The sequence below is a fragment of the Notechis scutatus genome, chromosome 2, assembly GCF_049901735.1.
Source record: "Notechis scutatus isolate UNSWTSFEM ecotype Mainland chromosome 2, rNotScu1.2, whole genome shotgun sequence".
Lineage (NCBI taxonomy): Eukaryota > Metazoa > Chordata > Lepidosauria > Squamata > Elapidae > Notechis > Notechis scutatus.
In genome coordinates, this window is record NC_142010.1 from 103,352,849 (window position 1) to 103,371,690 (window position 18,842).

Genomic DNA, 18,842 nt, shown 5'->3' on the forward strand with positions numbered 1-18,842 from the left:
AATAACATGCCAATTTTTTTGACTAAATGTGACCTAATTAATATTGAAAGAGATAATTTTTCTGAATGTCAGAGGAGCTCCCTGTTTACATGTGTAACAGTGGTACAAGTCAGTGGTGGGATTCAATTTTTTTTTACTACCGGTTCTGTGGGCGTAGCTTGCTGGGAGTAATGTGACTTGGTGGGCGTGGCAGAGGAAAGATACTGTAAAATCTCCATTCCCACCCCACTTCAGGGGGAAGGTTACTACAAAATCCCATTCCTCCCCACCCCACTAACCTGCTTTCCAGCTCCATTCTCCTGCAAAGGGCAACCAAAGAAGACCCAGCTGATCAGCTGAGACTCGGGAGGCAGAGAATAGATGGGGTCAGGGCCAGTCAGAGGCAGTTTTTGCCGGTTCTCCGAACTACTCAAAATTTCCACTACTGGTTCTCCAGAACTGGTCAGAACCTGCTGAATACCACCTCTGGTACAAGTTTAGGCAGTTCAGTTTTCCCCTTTAAAGTCAGTTACAAAGCAAAGTCATGTAGCCTTTCCAAGAAAGAGTCCTCAATAATACCTGCATGGTATCTTATAATAACAATAGCACTTAGACTTACATACTGCTTCACGGTGCTTTACAGCCCTCTCTAAGAGTTAGCCTATTGCCCCCAACAATCTGGGTCCTCATTTTACCCTCCTTGAAAGGATGGAAGGCTGAGTGAGATTCGAACTGCCAAATTGCAGGTAGCCGGCAGTCAGCAGAAGTGGCCTGCAGTACTGCATTCTAACCACTGTGCCACCACAGCTCTTTCAATGTAAAAGCAGTGGTGGGCTGCTGCTGGTTTGGAGTGGTTCAGGCAAACCGGTAGTTCCGACTATCAGCTGGCCCTGCCCACCCGCCCCTGTCCTTTATTTCCTGCTTTCTAGCTCATCTCAATTGCGTGACAGAGCTGATTTTCCCCTCCTCGCTCTTCTACTTACCATTGCTGACTTGGAAGGTAAGCAGCTGAGCTTCTAAATGCTTCATTTACAGCGCTCCGCGTGCTCACCACACCAGTTGTTAAACTGGTTGCAGCCCACCACTGTGTAAAAGCCTTCATCAGTTTGAAATGGATGCATAAGCAATAAGAAAATCCACCTATGAACAAGATATGACTTAAAGGGCCCTCCTGGAATTTGCTGTCCTCTGGATGTGTTGATACTACAAATGCCAGAATTCTACACCAGCAATGCTTAGCTGGAGCTTCTGGTAGTCATAGTCTAAATACACTGAAAAGGGGTCAAATTCTTTTAAATGTGCAGGTACGCATCAATGCAGAACTACATGGCCTTGGGTTATTTACAAAAAATACAACAATTTAGACTTTGGTGGCTTTTTCATAAGCCATCAGGGCTTACCCAGCTGTGTACCAATTAGATTTCTTTGCATTCAGATTAATGAATGCTTTATTCACTGTAACAAATGTCGCAATTTTCTTTTGTGGGCAAAAGAATGTGGGCAGGTGAAGAGAACATAAATATTTATTTATTGGTATGTAAAACTTAAAGTGGCTACATAAACCTGATAATTTAAAGCCCTTAAATTTCTCATGCCATTAAAATCAGTCTGGCTGTGGGGCTATTTGTAGCATCAAAATATATGAGTTAGATAAATTTCTTTATTTGCATTTATAATGTATACATTATCAGTGAGCTGTTCATGTATAAGCCCATTGCATTGTATTCTTAAAGAAACAAATATACATGAAATTTCACATTATATTTAAATATATTTTCATATGGTCATTTGATAAAAAAAAAATATTTATTGGTGTTATGCTCTGAGTCGATGTGAACAATAAATCCTAAATTCAAACACAGCACAGGGTGATGCAGGATGATTTTAACTTACTGGAAGTAAAATGGGGACCTGTAAATAGTGTTGTTTTTTTTTAATCTTTCTCCAATTTGCTAGATTCTCTACATGTGAAAGTAATTTTCTTTCAGATAACCAACAATTTTCATTTGCATTTTCACTTGATTTTCTTTCAGGCAGTTTGCTCCATCTTTTCATTCTTTTAATCCTTTCTCTTCTACCCTTCCTTTCACAACATATTCCAATCCTGCATTGTTTTTAAATGGTAATTTGGTTTCACAATTAGCACTTTACTTAATAACCCCAAGTATTCTTATGTATTCAGAATAACATTAACTTCAAGGTTCTGCTTTGTATGTATGTTTGTATTGAAAATATTACTCAATTGTTTGGTATCTATTTTTTCTCTTTGTTTTTGTAAACAATGTCCTTCCATGCCTGCTGATAGGTGCTGAATGAATTTGTTAGTAAATAAGGCAGCTTCATTTCTCATCATGTTCTGGCCTGGTTTAGCTGTCTTGACGATGTACCTGTCAATCATTAATCATAGTACTAATGTCTTCAATAAGAAAAGAGGTGAGGTAGAGGCTTTAGATAGGGGTAAAGTAATGTCTGACTATGGTCATGTGGAAAAAAATGACATTTTTTCTTACCCTAACATTAAATATTTGACACTGGTAGTCAAAAGATGGAGTATTCTGAGAAAAAAAGGAAGAAGAGAAAGAAAAAGATAACAGCAGTAGGGCTAGTGCTGCTACCAATTCAAGAACAGCAATAATCCCAAAGTAAAGCTAATGTGTTTCTATCTATGAATAAGGTGGAAGAGAGGTGGTTATGAGAGACGTTTTGACAAACCTCAAAACATCCTTCAGACAAACTGCAAAGTCATCAATGCCATCTTTTGCAAAAACCATGAAGGCAGCATTAAGTTTAATTGTAAACAACATTTCTACACAGAGGTTGGGCAGGGAAAGTGGCAGCATCACTAGGGCCATTAGAACCATTAATATATCTCATTTATGCTATTTATATGCACTGATGCATTGCGAAAAACAGAAGCGCTAGAGACATTCCAGGACTAGCAGCCCAATGATGCATCTGAAAAGACATCATCAGACAGGTTTCACAGAGGCTAGAAAATCTAGCAGCAAAGATAAGCTTCTGGACCACAAAATAGAGAAAGTGCATGCCATTATTTCTCAAAACTCAACAAATTATGATGAATGACATAAGTAAGGTATGAGTTTACCAAATACCATTTTTAACAATATCTTAACCTATCACTATTCTCGTGATTAACCTTTCAGCATTTTAAGGTTTTCTACTCATAGTGGTGGATTTCATGGCATTTTGACCTGGGTTCAAGGATTTGCCCACATCCATCCCCAACGAACCAACCTACCTCCAATTCTTCACTGCTAAGAGGGAAGGGGAAATTGCTGGGTCATATTCCCATTGGCTATTGGGAACACCCAGAACTGAATGCACGCCATCATGGTGCAGTGGATAGAACTTGGAGCCAACAACGTTGAGATTGGTGAGTAAAGAGGGAGGGAAGGAATATAAAGGCAAAAAGAATATAAAGGACTCTCTTATATGAATCTCTATTTCATGGCAATGGAAATCAGAATGGCATGAATTAGATAGCAGGTAGGTAGCTGGTGGGCTAGCAGCTTAACCATATTGCTGTGGTCATGTAAAAAGCAGCATTCAAGACTAGATTTGTGAGCATCAACTGCTTTGTTTGCCAAATCTATCTTGTTGTAAAGAATGCTGTATCAATATCCAGGCCCTCATAAATTCACATTGGAAAAATCACTGCCCACTCTTATCATAGGTTCAAGGATACTAAGCTTCTTTTGAATAGACGTGCAGAGTTGGCCTTGTTGTAGTACTAACTTTTCAGGCCTTGGCTTCCCTGACATCTTGCAAAGACCACCAGCCAACAAATCATATCTTGAAATGATATCTCCAGAGCCAGTCTCAACCAGAGAGCTTCTGCTATTTCTTTTTTTCCTGACTTAGCAAGTCATCACCTGTTTGCCAATTTATTTTCTGTGTTCAGTGCCTACCTTTGCCCAAAACCTGTTTCCACTACCAGACTGATTCCCACTCATTGTTATTTAGCATCTCTGAGATGCTTCTCTCAAATCACAATTGCCAAAACCTAGAATCTACTATATAGTAGCTACTGCTGCCTCTCTGCCAGTATCAGATAGTTTCCTTAATATTCATAACATTATGAGCTACTTCTACTGCTTCTTGATGTCAGGCATTTCATAAGCAAAAATGGTACTGTTTCTCTGATAAAAAAATGGAGAGTTGTGAAACAACTTTTCTGTTACATTATCTTTCAGAATGACTGAATATGAATTCATGAAAACACTTAATTTATTAAAGTATTGGGATTCTACATATCAAGTGACTATCCATATGTAAAATTCATCTAGAAAAACTTTATATGAGGCAAGTATGAAGAATAGTAGATTATTCTGAAGTGGAAACATAAAGCATAACTCTATTGGATAAATGGTAATAGAAGTCAGATGTTCTAAGTTTCAAAACAATTGCATCAGAATCCATAATGGAAACATTTTTCCTTCTCTTTCCTCAGTTTTTCAACAGGAAATAGAATTGGTTAAGCTGTCAAAGAAGTTTATTTGCACACATACATATATAGAGTTAGGAAAGTGGAAAAAGAAAATACAGAAATTGGATTATGGTTAACACATGGATTCCAGAGATTCCAGAGGACATATATTGGAACTGGAAAAATAATACATTAGGAGTGGAAATAACTATCCTGTAGTAGTTATTTCCACTCCTAATGTAACTCTTCCTCTTCAGCCAGCTGTCTTTCTGGTTCTATGTTTTTAGAGGCAGATGGTCTGAGAAAATTTCCCCCTTTCAGTTTTACTACATAAAAAGCCATTCAGCAGACAGAAACTGATATTCTCTTCAGAACATGGTTTCATAGACCCCTTTAGTACAGCTGTAGAGACCAAACTAATCTTTAGAGAGATGCAGCAGTAGCTGAGAAGCTGGCCAATGCAGGGAAGTGAATGGTGAGACCAAAGAAGGACAAAGTAGTAGACTGGCTCCTTTAATTTGTGCTCTTCAAAAATGTATGTGAATTTTGAGAATGTTGTAGAAGTGACTTGATCAAGTCATGGTAAAAAATATAGAGCATGAGACAAGTACAATGGGATGAGATTTGTTTGGCAATTATCATGGTTAGTTACCTAAATAATGTGGCCAAGAGAGAGTCTAAATGAGGCTTGGTAGAAAACATGTCAATCTTCCTTCCTTCCTTCCTTCCTTCCTTCCTTCCTTCCTTCCTTCCTTCCCTCCCTCCCTCCTTCCTTCCTTCCTTTCGCCTTGCCTTGCTTTGCCTTGCCTTGCCATGCCATGAGACGTATTCCACATTTTCTGGAGTTTGGAGATTGAAGGCTTGCAAAATTGTGCATAAAATGTCTTTTGTGATTTCAGGCTGAAATGGTATGTGCAAAGTTCGTCTATCTAGCTAGGAGTGTCAAGCTCACATCATCACAGTGGTGTCACATGATGTATTGGGACTTTCCCCTCCTTCACCAAACTGGGCATGGGTGTGACCAGTGTGTGACACATCCAGCCCACAGGCCGGGAATTTGACAGTCCTGATGTAGACAGTTAGAAATTTGGAAAGAGTTGAATGATAAAAAGAGGCAGGCAGGGAGGGAGGGAGGGAGAGAGGAAGGGTCATATAGCAGGTTTAATAATTTCTCCATTCATATTCTTGAATACGAACTAGTCAGTGTGACCAATGTAAATATAGATAGGTTACTCCCACAGTTGAGAATCTAGCTATAGAATTGGCTGGATAATTCTTGAACAGTAATACTTATACAGATTATGAAGAAAAAAGGAAAGTGAAAAATAAACCATTCCAATTTGCAAGTTAGTCTTACAAGTATACATCTGATTCATTTAAAATGCAGGCTGAATATAATCTTCAAGGATTTCTACATGTATCATTCTATTAAAATGTTAGAAATAAGACATTTGGACAGAAGTAATCTATGTGTTAGACAGAAATATTTCTTTATTTTGAGAATTGCACAAAAGCTCCAGTATAGCTTTAAAATATTATACTAATATCAAATATTAGTAATAGTAAATATTACACAAATTAGTAAATCCAATAGTGAATGAATTTAAAGCTATAGAAAAAACACAGGATGCAAAATGACTACAATATTATACCAAAATCACCACAGATCAAAGCAGAATATTTTTCAGAGAGTTGAAATACAATCACTCTGATTGCAACCCACTTTTCTGGACTTTCACAGAATGGATGTTACTGGATTTGTCTAATTTCTATAACTATCCATGCATTCCCAAATTTGACTTGGGGGGAAGGGGAAATTTCAGAACGAAAGGGATGTGCAAGGTTAATTTAGGGGAAAAGAGGAGAAAACTGATGACAGCCTATGTTGTATCCTAGTAACTGTGTATTAATTACCTATCTTTCTCTGTTTTGCTATGTTAAGGTACAGTCTGATCTTAATTTTTTCCCAATCCAGGTGGAACTTTATACATTTGAGTCATATTTTAGTTCAATAATTTCCATTCTTCTTGTTGCTGCCTCATGTTGTATTGATATCTGAGTAATTTTCTAAAATGTTTGTTTTATTAAATAAGTAACAGATAAATCCAGCACCCATTTTTGGTTGAAATGGTCTTCATCTCAAGTAGTCAAATCATGTCAGGAGATTCTCCACATGTGGAACTGAGGCTGGGCTTCTGTATTTTATAATGATACAGAATTTGATCTATCACTTTGTCTTCCTATTTCCACATGGTTTTTGAATAATTTATCAGAATCAAATGTAAACATCTCCCAAATGCTCTGCAGTAATCTTTAAACTGGCAAAAATGTAGACTGATGCAAATGTTGCTCTTGCTACTGATCCCCATCCTGCTGTAAGATACATTTTATTTACAGGATGTCCTTCTTTACTGATTGGCTCAGACAGTTATCATTTACAATTACTATGTTAATGAAAAAGTAATGGTAATGAAAAAGAAAAAAGGAAAACCTTCACAAGTTTGTGAAGCAGAGAAGAGCTGAAGTACAATTGTAAACAAGGTCACAGTTTCATTTAGCGACTTCTTCACTTATTAACCAAATTGTAGTCACTAAACAAGATTTACTTAAAGTTTACAGACAACTCCAAGCAATCAACATTCAAATTAAAAACAGACCAGTTTAAAACAATATACCATGTGGTCTAGCCACATAAAAGTAGGAATAATGATTAAAATCAATGCAAGCCAATCCATCATCCAGAGAGATAATCATAACAACCCACTCCCCTAGCTTGGTGAAGTAAGGACGTTTTTCCTGTTTTCTGAAGACAAGAAGGGAGGAGTTATTAGAGATCACCAAGAGAGTTTGCTGGAACTTAATGCGAGAAGGCAGTCCTGCAGATATCTATGTCCTGAACCATGAAGGGCTTTAAAGTTGACAACCAGCCTTTGAATCACACAGTCAGTGTAGCTCCCAAACAGACAGCCTGCAAATCATCTGTCCCATTGAAGTCCGTGCCAGTGTAGCTTTCAAATAGTCTTCAAGGCCAACCTCATGGAGAGCTTATTCAACCAAGAGGTGAGTAAGGCATGAATTACATTGAGTAATGTCTTTATGAAATAGTGCATTATTAACTCTCTGCAGGGCACATTAGCGAAAGCGATTGATAAGTTGCTATGCTTTTGTTTCCCTCCTGCATCAACAAATATCACCATCTGGTGGTAAACATTCCACTTATGATAGTTGGGGCCAGAGAAAGAGGCAGAAATGAGACCACTGTTGGATCCCCTTCAAAATCCTCAAGCCTCCAATCTTCTGGATTGACTTAGGGAATTGGAGAGTTTTTGAGTAAAGAGGCAACTCCCCTTCTCTTGCCATCTTTCCAGTCCCTAAAGCTGTTAGAGCTGATGGGCACAATGTGGCAGGAGGGAAACACTCCTTGTACCAGACCCTACATTACAGCTGACAAGATTTGGGTGACTGTACAGAGTGACAGAAATCAGCCTCCACTTATAAGTTGCACCTTCCTCCATGTTAAGTCAAACTGCTTTAAAAGATAGGTTTATTCTTCTTATGAAAGAGTGGTAAATATGTATTTTAAATTGCTTTACAGAGAGCTAAGAACCACCGGTGGAGAGGAATTGTGTCATGTAACACTGCATACACAGGCCTGTTTAGATAATTTTTGAACATAGACGGAGCACTCTTATGGAAAAGGAGTGTAGAGAACGTTGAAGATTATTTTGATGGAAATATGTAAGATCTGACACCAAAGCAACAACATATTAAGTCCACAACGGGCAGAAAATATGTGGAAGAGGCTCAGACGGACCACTCCCTAACTTACAAGAGCTGCTGTCAGTAAAAATAATTCACCTTCCTACTGCCTCTGGAGCGGATTTCCTAATCCGTTCTATATGGTACAGGTAACAAGGAGTAAACTTCGTAGTCTTTGAGGGCACTAAGTATTTGAACTTTAATAAAATGTATTCTGGGTTCATAGTTGCAGGTAAGAAAGATTACAATGTATGAACACTCAAGAACTTTCCAATATCCACTAGAACATTCTATCCAAATATAGCCAACTTTCTCAATGCACACTATTATCTTTATAGAACATCCTGATATTTTAGAAAAATAATCCATGTAGACTTTCCCTGAATCAATAAAATAAATATGATGTCTGTCTTATAATTATTTTAGTGGTATATTTTAGAAAACTATGCCTATTGTACTTTTATGCTAATATCTTCATCCAAGCAACAAGCTTATTTGTAAAACTTACTTATGAGTAATGGTGAATTCTAAAAATAAACATACTGCTTAAATGAAATTTATATCTCTTTTTATGCAGGAAATCTCTTCATGTACCTTATAACTTATCTTTCAACATTTTAAATATAGTTTGTATGTATCATTTGAAAATAGTAGTTATAATCGTAGATTTTTCCTTAATGTATGAAATCCAAGGAACTCATTTAGATACTTATATTCATTTCCTGCCTTTATTATTTTTTAAAATAATTCAAGCCAGTTAACAGACCTAATATTACTTCCTCCACCTATTTTTGCCACAACATGAGAGAGAGAGGGGGGGGAGCGGTGGGGGGGGGGAGAGGGAGCTTAAGGTGGGACTAGAACTCAGAGTCTCCTGACTTGTAGCCTAGCACCTTAACTGGCTCTCAATGCTCTCAAATACTCCTCAAATTTCTCTCTACCCCATCTTCAGATTACAATTACATATTCTTATCAACCTTAATGGCCAGTACAGCCTTTTCTCCTCTCTTATTACCAGCTGTCATTCAAAACCTTAACCACCTATGCTTCAATTGTAAAGCTAATTTTTCAAGAAGAAGTCCATTACTCAATCATTTGCCAAGGAAAGTTATGATCAGAACAAAATTTTGTCAGATTCAAATAGCTAATTGCAGAGTTAACACAATAAACAATTTGATTTCATCTCCAACTCTACAAAATCAATTCTCTCTTTTAATAGGATTTTTTTTTTAAAAAAGCAACTCTATAAAATAAAGATAGAAAACTGTTTAACAAAACCCTGTCATGTTTTATGTGTCTCTCAACTCTATTTTATAGAATTCAACTGCAGTAATGATAGTGCTTGATGGCTTTTGCTATTTTCAGATGTGTGCTATGTGGTTTCAAGAAACTTTCACGTTAAAAATAACACTTATGAAATCTGCAGAAAACATATATGTAAAAAGTTGCATTGATTAAGTCTCTTATTACTAATACCATGTTTCTCACAAAATAAGGCCAGGCCTTATTTTTTTTTGACCCCCCAAAAAATGGCTAGGCCGTTTTTTTGGGGGTGACTTAATTTCCTCCCCCACCTAGAGTGGCCCATACGCACGTACCTCGCCGCGAAGCTGCTTCTATTGGCCAATGAAAGCTCCCCGAAGGCAGAGTCTCCAGCTGCTTCAGGGCGTAGCATGGCTGCCTCGCCATTAGGCAGTGTCTTTAGGGAGATGGAAGCTCCCCAAGTGCAGTCACCAGCCACTTCGATCGGCTGGTAGAAGCGGCCACACACACACTCCCCTTGCCACGAGGCTGCTTCTATCGGCCGATGAAAGCTGCCCGAAGGCAGAGTCCCCAGCTGCTTCAGGACGTGGCGTGGCTGCCCATGTCGCCTCGCGGCGAGGGGAGTGTGTGTGTGCGCTCACCCCAAGGCCACTTCTACCAGCCAATCGAAGTGGCTGGTGACTGCACTTGGGGAGCTTCCATCGCCCGAAAGAGACTGCCTAAAGGTGAGGGGACATGGGCAGCCACGCCATGCCCTGAAGCAGCTGGGGACTCTGCCTTCGGGGAGCTTCTATCGGCTGATGTTCTATCGGTAGATCAGGGTATTCTAGCCTAGGCTACCTGCAGGGCAGTCCTAAAGGCAAGTTTTCTCCCCCCCACCCCCCGCCCTTCCCCCCCATTTCTCTTCATCTCGTGTAGTTCTAACGAACGATGTGAGAAATGGCGGGGAAACACATGGTTTAAATAGGCCTAAATTTTGGGGGTGGGGCTTAATTTCACCTCATGCCTAGAAATCATGCTGGGCCTTCCTATTGGTGGAGGCCGTATTGTTGGAGAAACACGGTAACATGGGAAAAATGTAAAGCTGACATATATTTTCTGGGTTCCTTCTGTCTGTATCAGCGTTTTCCATGTAATGAGAATATATCTCTTGCTTCAAGCATTCTTCTGGTGCCTTTGTAAAATATTCATCAAATCCTGCCTCTGCCCTCCTTTTGCTGGTCTATGACGATTACAAAGAAATCAATTACTTCTTTGTGTCCAAGCAACTCTTTGTAACAATACTTTTGTGTGAAGAATTTCTTGAAACTAAATTCAAAAAGTGTGCTAAATGAAACCAACGTGAACTAAAGTCAGCTGTGTTAGCTGTTACAAGCTGACAATGAATGCAAACATAAGCACTCTAGCCTGCATTGGAATCTGTATGCCAAAATCGATGGTTCTTTGCACTGCCTGTTTATTGGAAACTGTAGCTTCTCCTATGAAGAGTTGCCCCTTCCAAGTTTCCTTTCTCAATCTGGCCAAATCAGTTGAGGACATGGGCATTTGATGAAGTGGCACAGTGGGGAGATCTTAATTGCATTTCTTGAAAGATCTGAGACCTGACAGGTCTATCTTATATTCATATGGAGTGGGTTTTCATCAGTGATAACTGGAAACTTACAATGACATAAGTATGCACAAACCTGATGAGAAGATATATTTTATTTCAAATATGCAACAGAAAAGAGGCTAGCACTGAACCTAGAAGATCATTTGCAGCATTATTTAAAGATTAAAGATATGGAAGCAGCAGAACCATGGAGAGCACTCAGCAATATGAAAGGAAAACAAGACTATGTAAGGTACAGCAGCCTGTAGTTTTCAGGAATTTATTCACCCATCAAATTTCTAGTTTGGATGCTATCCAAGCCAATAATTCAGCAAATTAACCTCTATGTACTAAACATTACAGAGTATGTGTATCCAGCATAACCATGAGAGTATACCAATAACTTAAAATTACATGCAATATCTAATACACTTACATTTCATCATGCATGATTCTTTTATTTTGCTGGAACAAATGGTGCTAGAGAAACAACATAAGAGCGACATCCTTATGTTCATCATCTAGCCTCTCTGCTGAAAACTCAAAAAGAATTTCGAAGACATTATGTTCACACAAACACAGAGAACAAAAAAATACTCAGTCTGCAAGTGTACTCTTGTCATATGTCCTCCTGTTTTTCCTGTCTTGTTTACAACTTATGTATAGTAATCTAGGAATGCTGTAGTTCTAATGTAACTTACATAAATCTGTTTCCTAAGGAAAAGATACATGAAATGTGAGAAACATCTTATTTGATTTTCAGTCACATTATAGTTTCTGATTTGAATGTTAAGATTTATTTTGATCATAAAAAGCCATTTGAAATAAAAGAATGTTAATTAATTTGTTTACAATATTTACTGATTTGCTCTATCTATATAGCCACCCATCTTGCACAAGCCCCCTTGACTCTGGATTCTTCTCACAGTTAAAAATAATAAAACACAACATATGCAGATAAATAGCCAAAACAATAACAACAAAAGCCATTAAAGCAAATTAAGAGCAATTTAAAAATTATACAGAATTAAAGCATGAGGAAATAATTATCTACTGAGGACTTGCACCATTTTTGTGGAATGAATCTTCAAAAACCAAGATACTCCCAATGGCAAATGAACAAACCAAACAAAATTATGACCATTTAAATATGTGAAACCAAGCAGCTCTCTTTTGTCAACAATCAGTGTATTGACCATGAACAAGACAGAGATATACAGAGATCATATAAAGACACCAACCAGAGAAGAGGTTCTTCAAATAGCAAGTTATTATCATACCAGGCCATGTTTCTGGTTATAAATATATTTATGCATCAAACCTGCATATTTTATGAGCTACCAACCCAGGTTTTCAACAACCAGGTATCAAGGAGAAAACTGGGAAGATAGGAAATGGGATGTTGGGAAACAGAGAGGGCCATTTTGTAAACAATTTGCAGCTAATTAGAACAAAAAAAAAGTCTGAGAAAATGGTGGTTCCAAGCCTATTACAGAATAAAAGTATAAGAAAGAAACACAGAGTTTAAAACTTTGGGCCATATAAGAGAGAGAAGTATATAGAAGCTGATTTTTGTCATTAGGTCAAATTGTATCAGAAATCAAGTTTACTCTTCTATCCAACCCTCACCTTTGGCTTCAAAAGAAAAGGTTGAAAATCTTTTGAGATGCATTGTAGTGACTTAGAGAAAAGCCTGAAACTGTGTAAAAGCATTCCAATCAATTTGGTTTTTTTGCTCTTGGCCTTGACCTGCAAAAGTTGAGAAGTTATTGGACATAAGGCCAAACAAAGTATATAGCTAGTAACTTGCCTTTAGCTTGGCATGCAGAAGACAAGCTCACTTTTTTTGTTCTGCAATTAATTGAAATGGTACTATTCCAATATTATCCATTACTGCTTTTAATCTTTTAGGACAGAGGTCATGACTCTAATGTTCTTAAATTATATGGGTAATTATATGTTTAATTTGTATCAACCACTGACTTTACTTTGAGTAATTTGTATTTTTTTTAATTCAGTCACAAGCATAAGGCAAAGATTGAAATGCCAACCAGAGATAATAGAACACAACAATTCCTTTCCATTTGAAGAGATATATATGCATTTCCTTCCCTTTCTACTGAAAATGGAAAGTCCCAATCAGCATGCAGAAGAAAAGGACAAGAAGAAGACATAAAAAGACAAGCACAACACCCTGTCCATAATGAGAAAATATGATTTGTTTTAGGTCTGAATGTGGCCTGAAAGTCAGAAATGTAAGGATATCAGGAGCATATTAGCTATAATTAAATTGTTGTACACACCAGGTGCCAATATGTATTTTTGACTTTAAAAGTAGTTATGGCAAATTTTATGGCTCAAATATTATCTACATAATAGCTCAAATAGTATCTACATGTGTGTATATATGTATTGTCTGTCTGTCTGTCTATTTATTGTATCTATCTATTTGTCTACTTTAATCACACAAAAGAATGAATTGCTAAGGAACGTCTTATAAGGATAATAATGTGTTTTGAATAAAATTAGAAACTGTGGTCAGTATACAGGATGACCTTAAAAGATGACCCATTACTAAGGTAACAATCTGATAAATAAGGTTTGAGCCCAGACCAAGAAAATGCTTTACAAAAAAACACCTCAGACAGCCCCACCCCATCCCATTTGCACATCCAGATAAAATGAGGAGAAAAGCAAGACCATAGATTCTCCTAGATTCTGATACTATAGCTTTCTAATAAAATAAGCTTTAGATCTATCTGGTGCCTTCTTCTTAGTCTGGCATGCCTTATAGGGCTGAAACAAATCATATATGATTGAGATGAGGGTTTAAAGCCAGTGTTCTAAAATTCTGGCAGAACATTCTCCTCCCCCTGGGTTTGGCCTTGTAATGCTCTAAGTAAACTATTGGTCCACTTGAGTAAAAATAATGGAAAAGAGGTACATTATCATAAATATGCTGAAATCTGTGATATATTTGGAGAAGTGATTCACCAATACATAAGGGATACTATCATCTAAAGAAACAGAAATATGGTGCTTTATTAGGCTTTACTGTAGCTAAATATCTCAGGAATATTACTATTTTAAGCTTAAGAAGGGTGTTCACATTCTACTTATTGGATTCCAGGTTCTGGTTTATTCTATATCTTATCCACTTATGTGATGTTTATGAGATTTAATCAACAGCTGAAGTGCTATTACACAGTTTATACCAAGCAGTACTACAATTTGAAAATCTCACATTTAATTAAAACTTCAAAAAGAAGACACACGCACACACATACATACACACATCATACAATTCTTGCTAGAAATGATGCCTAGAAACAAATTTATGAAAGCATGCTTCATACATAAAATGACTGTATACAGATGAACTCTGTAACTATATGTTGCTATTCTCTCTATTGTATGTGTTGATCAATGATTGAAATAAAAGAGCATTATTTGTAAGCTGTGGTGAACTGCAGTGAGATAGGTGGCAAACAAATTTCATAAATAAGTAATAATACAAATAAATAAAATGAGTCATGTATCTATCTGTACATTCCATTGCCATATGAGTTAACTGCTTACACTATGCTACCACCTCCATATATATTGTAATCATCTTGAACAGAGCAAGATGATCACTTCTAAATTATCCTTCAATTCATCTAGTTTCATACTCCAGAGAATGACAGCAGTGCCAGCCACCTGAAAAAACACAATGGGACATAATGCACAGCTTTTTTGTTCGTAAATATCCAAACCCATTGCTCTACCTTTCAGCACCCCAGAAAAATATCCTGTTGCAGGGAGACCTTCCACTTTTATTTTGTCTAAGCTCAAACATATTCCTATCTCATATTTAAAGAATACACTTCACAATATTTGATAGGCTGGAATGATGACTGCAATGACTGGTCCTGCAGGGTCTCACATCAGAGGCATAAATCATTTTAGTTCATTCTGTTCCACATCATTGACCTCAGTCTACCTCTTTCGTATTCACAATAGGGAACATGCCATAAAACCAGTTTTCCTAACCCAGAATCTCCATCCAGAATTGCTATTCAATTCTAACAGGGTAACTACATCACAGAAGACATGAAGGAGGACAACATTAGTATCCTAGCATCACAGACACATTAATTCTTTCTATCTATCTATCTATCTATCTATCTATCTATCTATCTATCTATCTACACACACACACACACACACACACACACACACACGATAAAGGCATAATTTCATGCTGTATTTTTATGGTGGAATTTTTATAGTTAATTGCAATAATGCTTATTTCCTGAAGCCGTAGTTAGTTTGGCAACATAACCACCTCTATCTCAAGGCTATGTTCAAAAAGTACAGCAGTTTGGAACACCATACATACTCTGCAAGCAAGACAGTACATCTGTGTCAGTCCTAATGAGAAGAAGAAAAAGAGCAATTTCCAATGTCCTGAGATGTATCTTCTTCAACTCCCCCTTACATCTTACTTTCCATATTTTTAATGCACATATACAGCACACATTTTAAATCAATTGAGTAAATGGAACTAAAAATATCCCATAGTATTGTATTCTGTTTCCAGCATCCCTAGGTTTCTTTAGGGAGTTCACCAAAGATGGCTGTTTACTTGAAATCACTCAAACAGCTCAGCTAAATGACCATCCTCACAGCAAGGAGACACAGAATGTAAAGCTGCCATGTGAGATTTTTATGCAAGAGTTTGTCTTCTTGCAGTGAAATATATGAACTGAATCCTCAAGGAAATAAATAACACGTATTGTGATTTGGATCCAGAATCAACTATGTGGATGACAATTAAAGTGAATGGTATCATCTACTTCAGAATGAACACATTCAGTCCTTTTTGTTTTTTTTTAAAAGATAAGTCAATCTCTTTTATTCATACCTCTGTAAATATAATTTTTCAAGCTTTCTTCATTGGCCAGGATAATTGGTGAAAATCAATTTTCTAACACAAAGTTTGGAAATAATAACTACAATTAATTCTATTACTCTAAAAAGTTCAACCAGGATGAAACTGGGGCAGGGGAAATCAATTCCAGAAAGGTTCCTATAGTAATGAAATAGTAAAATATGAAATATCAGATAAAGCTCAATAGCAAAAGTTTGTTGATTATTTCCCTATATTGCTCATGGCCATTAACATTTTTTGTTTAAATCTGTCTTCCCCCTGCCTTTCTGCCCCACCTACTAGGCATGCATCTTTAAAACAAAAATCCCCTTAAGCTGATTGATTTTGGTAAAAATGTAAATATCTGGCAATAAACAAACCAAAATATTTGGGAAAAAAGAAAAGATGCTTCTGAATTTGTTTCTGCTTTTTTAGACTCCATTGGAATGTCTCAGTTTGTGATTTTCTGCCAGCAAGTTCCCTTGTTTGATTGAATTAGAAAAACCTGAAAAGGGTAATTCAGAAAAGATTATAGGCTTTTTTTTTCTTGAATGTTCTTTGTCCATACATTGTATCTACTTCCCCTCCCATTTTGTATGCTTTCTTCTGTATTTCATCCTACACCACAGGACAACACAATCCTACGGGCTATGCCTCCACCTCAATAAACTTTATTTGAACACAGAAAACACAGACAATACACACATATAATGTTTTTTTCTGTGACAGTTCCACAGAACTCACACTGCTTTGGATGACATTTATAAAGAAAGCTTTTCTTTCATTGGTTAAACAGCAAAATAAAAATCAGAGCATGAAAGGGGAGTTGGTTGTTTTTGTTTTACAACTTGCAAATGATGAACATCCATGGAAACATCAACAAGAATGGATATATGAAACAATATGCCTTCACATACAATACAGTGTTTCTATAGAAATAGAAGTGTATCTCCAAATACATGATATAAATGTTCAACAATCTACAAGTAAGTCAGCAAGGAACAATGTTGTGTCATCAAGGTGGCTTGAGCCTGCCCTTTAATGCACTAGTGTGCCATAGAATGAGGTGGATCCCCAAAAAGACTTGATGGTTAGCTAGCTTGGAATCTGTATATCAGATCCAATGAGTGGTCCATCTCTACTAGGACTTTCCCTCTTTCCCCTCAAGTCTTTCTAGAAAATTGGCTCATTCTTCAACAGTCTGAAAGCAACAAAATGTACACAACTCCATCCCCCTGTAAATAAAAAAGGTCTTGATATATGCTTCATTAGAAATTCACCCAAATAGACACCAGAGTGATTTTTAAAGAACCATCCTGGTTTGGGTAGCAAGACGTTCTCGTATAACAGTTATGAGGGTCATCATAATTGCTAGATGGTTATGGTATATATCATTTGCTATTACATCACCACATCACCACATCCAGCATTGTACTGCATATACATTATGTTACACAGACCATACACAGGGCAGGATATGGATATTGACATGTTTTTCAGATTTTTACAATAATGAGTTGCATGCATTCTCTCTCTCACTTGGACACACACACACACACATACACACACACACACGCCTCACAGATTAGGTAGGCAGACAAAAATATATGACCCTTAAGGAAATCACTTTATAAAATGCTTACAATATTATATGTGTGGGAAGGATAAATATTTAAATATTTGTTATACTGAATATGCTGAGGCAAATTCAATAGAAATTGTGGATAATATGACCAATAGCTTTATGGCACAATCAATAATAAGCATCTCTTTTAGAATCTCACACAAATTTTGGAGAGAAAAATCTAGACGAGATGCAAAAGTGATTCAGTTCAGTGAGCCACTATGTGGCAGGACCACAAATCCATTTTCACTCTACAGATAAGTTTATGCAGTCCAGATTCCAACGTACAATAAGCAAAGAACAAATAAAACACAGAAGGTTCTCAAGATTCATGTATGAGCACCAAGAAGCAACATATTCCAAGTGGGAATAAATCTAGGCACAACAAAATGAAATTCCCATGATCTTTAGCCAGACCGATCACCAAATTGCTTTCTGCTGAAATCCAAAGAAGGTATAGGTCAGTCCCACTCCCAGGCTTAATTGAATTACTTGGAAGTACCTTTGGGCTTGTTTGCAAACTTATATGTTTGCATAACATACTTATGGGAATTGTGAGCTTTTTGTCTTATTGTGCAATTCCTACTTTTTTCAGTAGGTAAAGGAGGTGTTTTTATTAGATTAGACCCCCACTCTAGGTATGCTATAAGCACACCAAAGGGGTAAATATATGTACATGTATATAGTTTTAAGTCAAATGCTCCATATTCTAATAGCGGCATCCCACTTTGGGAGTGGTGTCACCATTTTATCCCATAGTAACTTTATGTATCTTTCTGGTTTTTTGGCAAATGGTAGCAAGACAGGAGGTTTCCATTCATGTAACTCAGTCAACCTGTCTTTCTGCCATTCTGGAACCTTCTCCAGATGCTCATTCCATGTCTCCTTCCATAGGATTTAAAAGGCCACTGTTAATACTTTATTGAACTTGCAGTACTCTATTCTGGCATAAGCCTATGATTTTCCACACAAATACTGTTATCTGATGTCATACATAAAAAAACGTTCAAGTGAGAGATTGTTCTCAAGCATGTATTTTCTATTCAACAAAAAATAGTTTCCACTGTACCCTTGTTGTGTCCTCTTCCTAATGTGACAAACCCAGAAGAGATGAAATTATGGAAATCTGGACCTCCACTTCGATAAATATCCTTTCCATAATGACCTGCCAAAGAAAGATGAGAAATAGTGCATCATTTTATGCAGCTCAACCATAATTCCATTTCGAAGCAAAAAGAATGCAAAAAGAAAGCTACAGCATTACACA

General features: G+C 37.0%; 1 protein-coding gene across 1 annotated transcript in view; it reads right to left on the minus strand.

Moving 5' to 3' along the window:
• SHISA6 (shisa family member 6) overlaps positions 1–18,842 on the minus strand; it is a 379,433-nt gene that overhangs the window by 291,316 nt on the left and 69,275 nt on the right. The window contains exon 4 of the mRNA XM_087955657.1: positions 18,645–18,740. Within this exon, the coding sequence (XP_087811783.1) occupies positions 18,645–18,740 (96 nt within the window). The remainder of the gene's footprint in view (positions 1–18,644; positions 18,741–18,842) is intronic.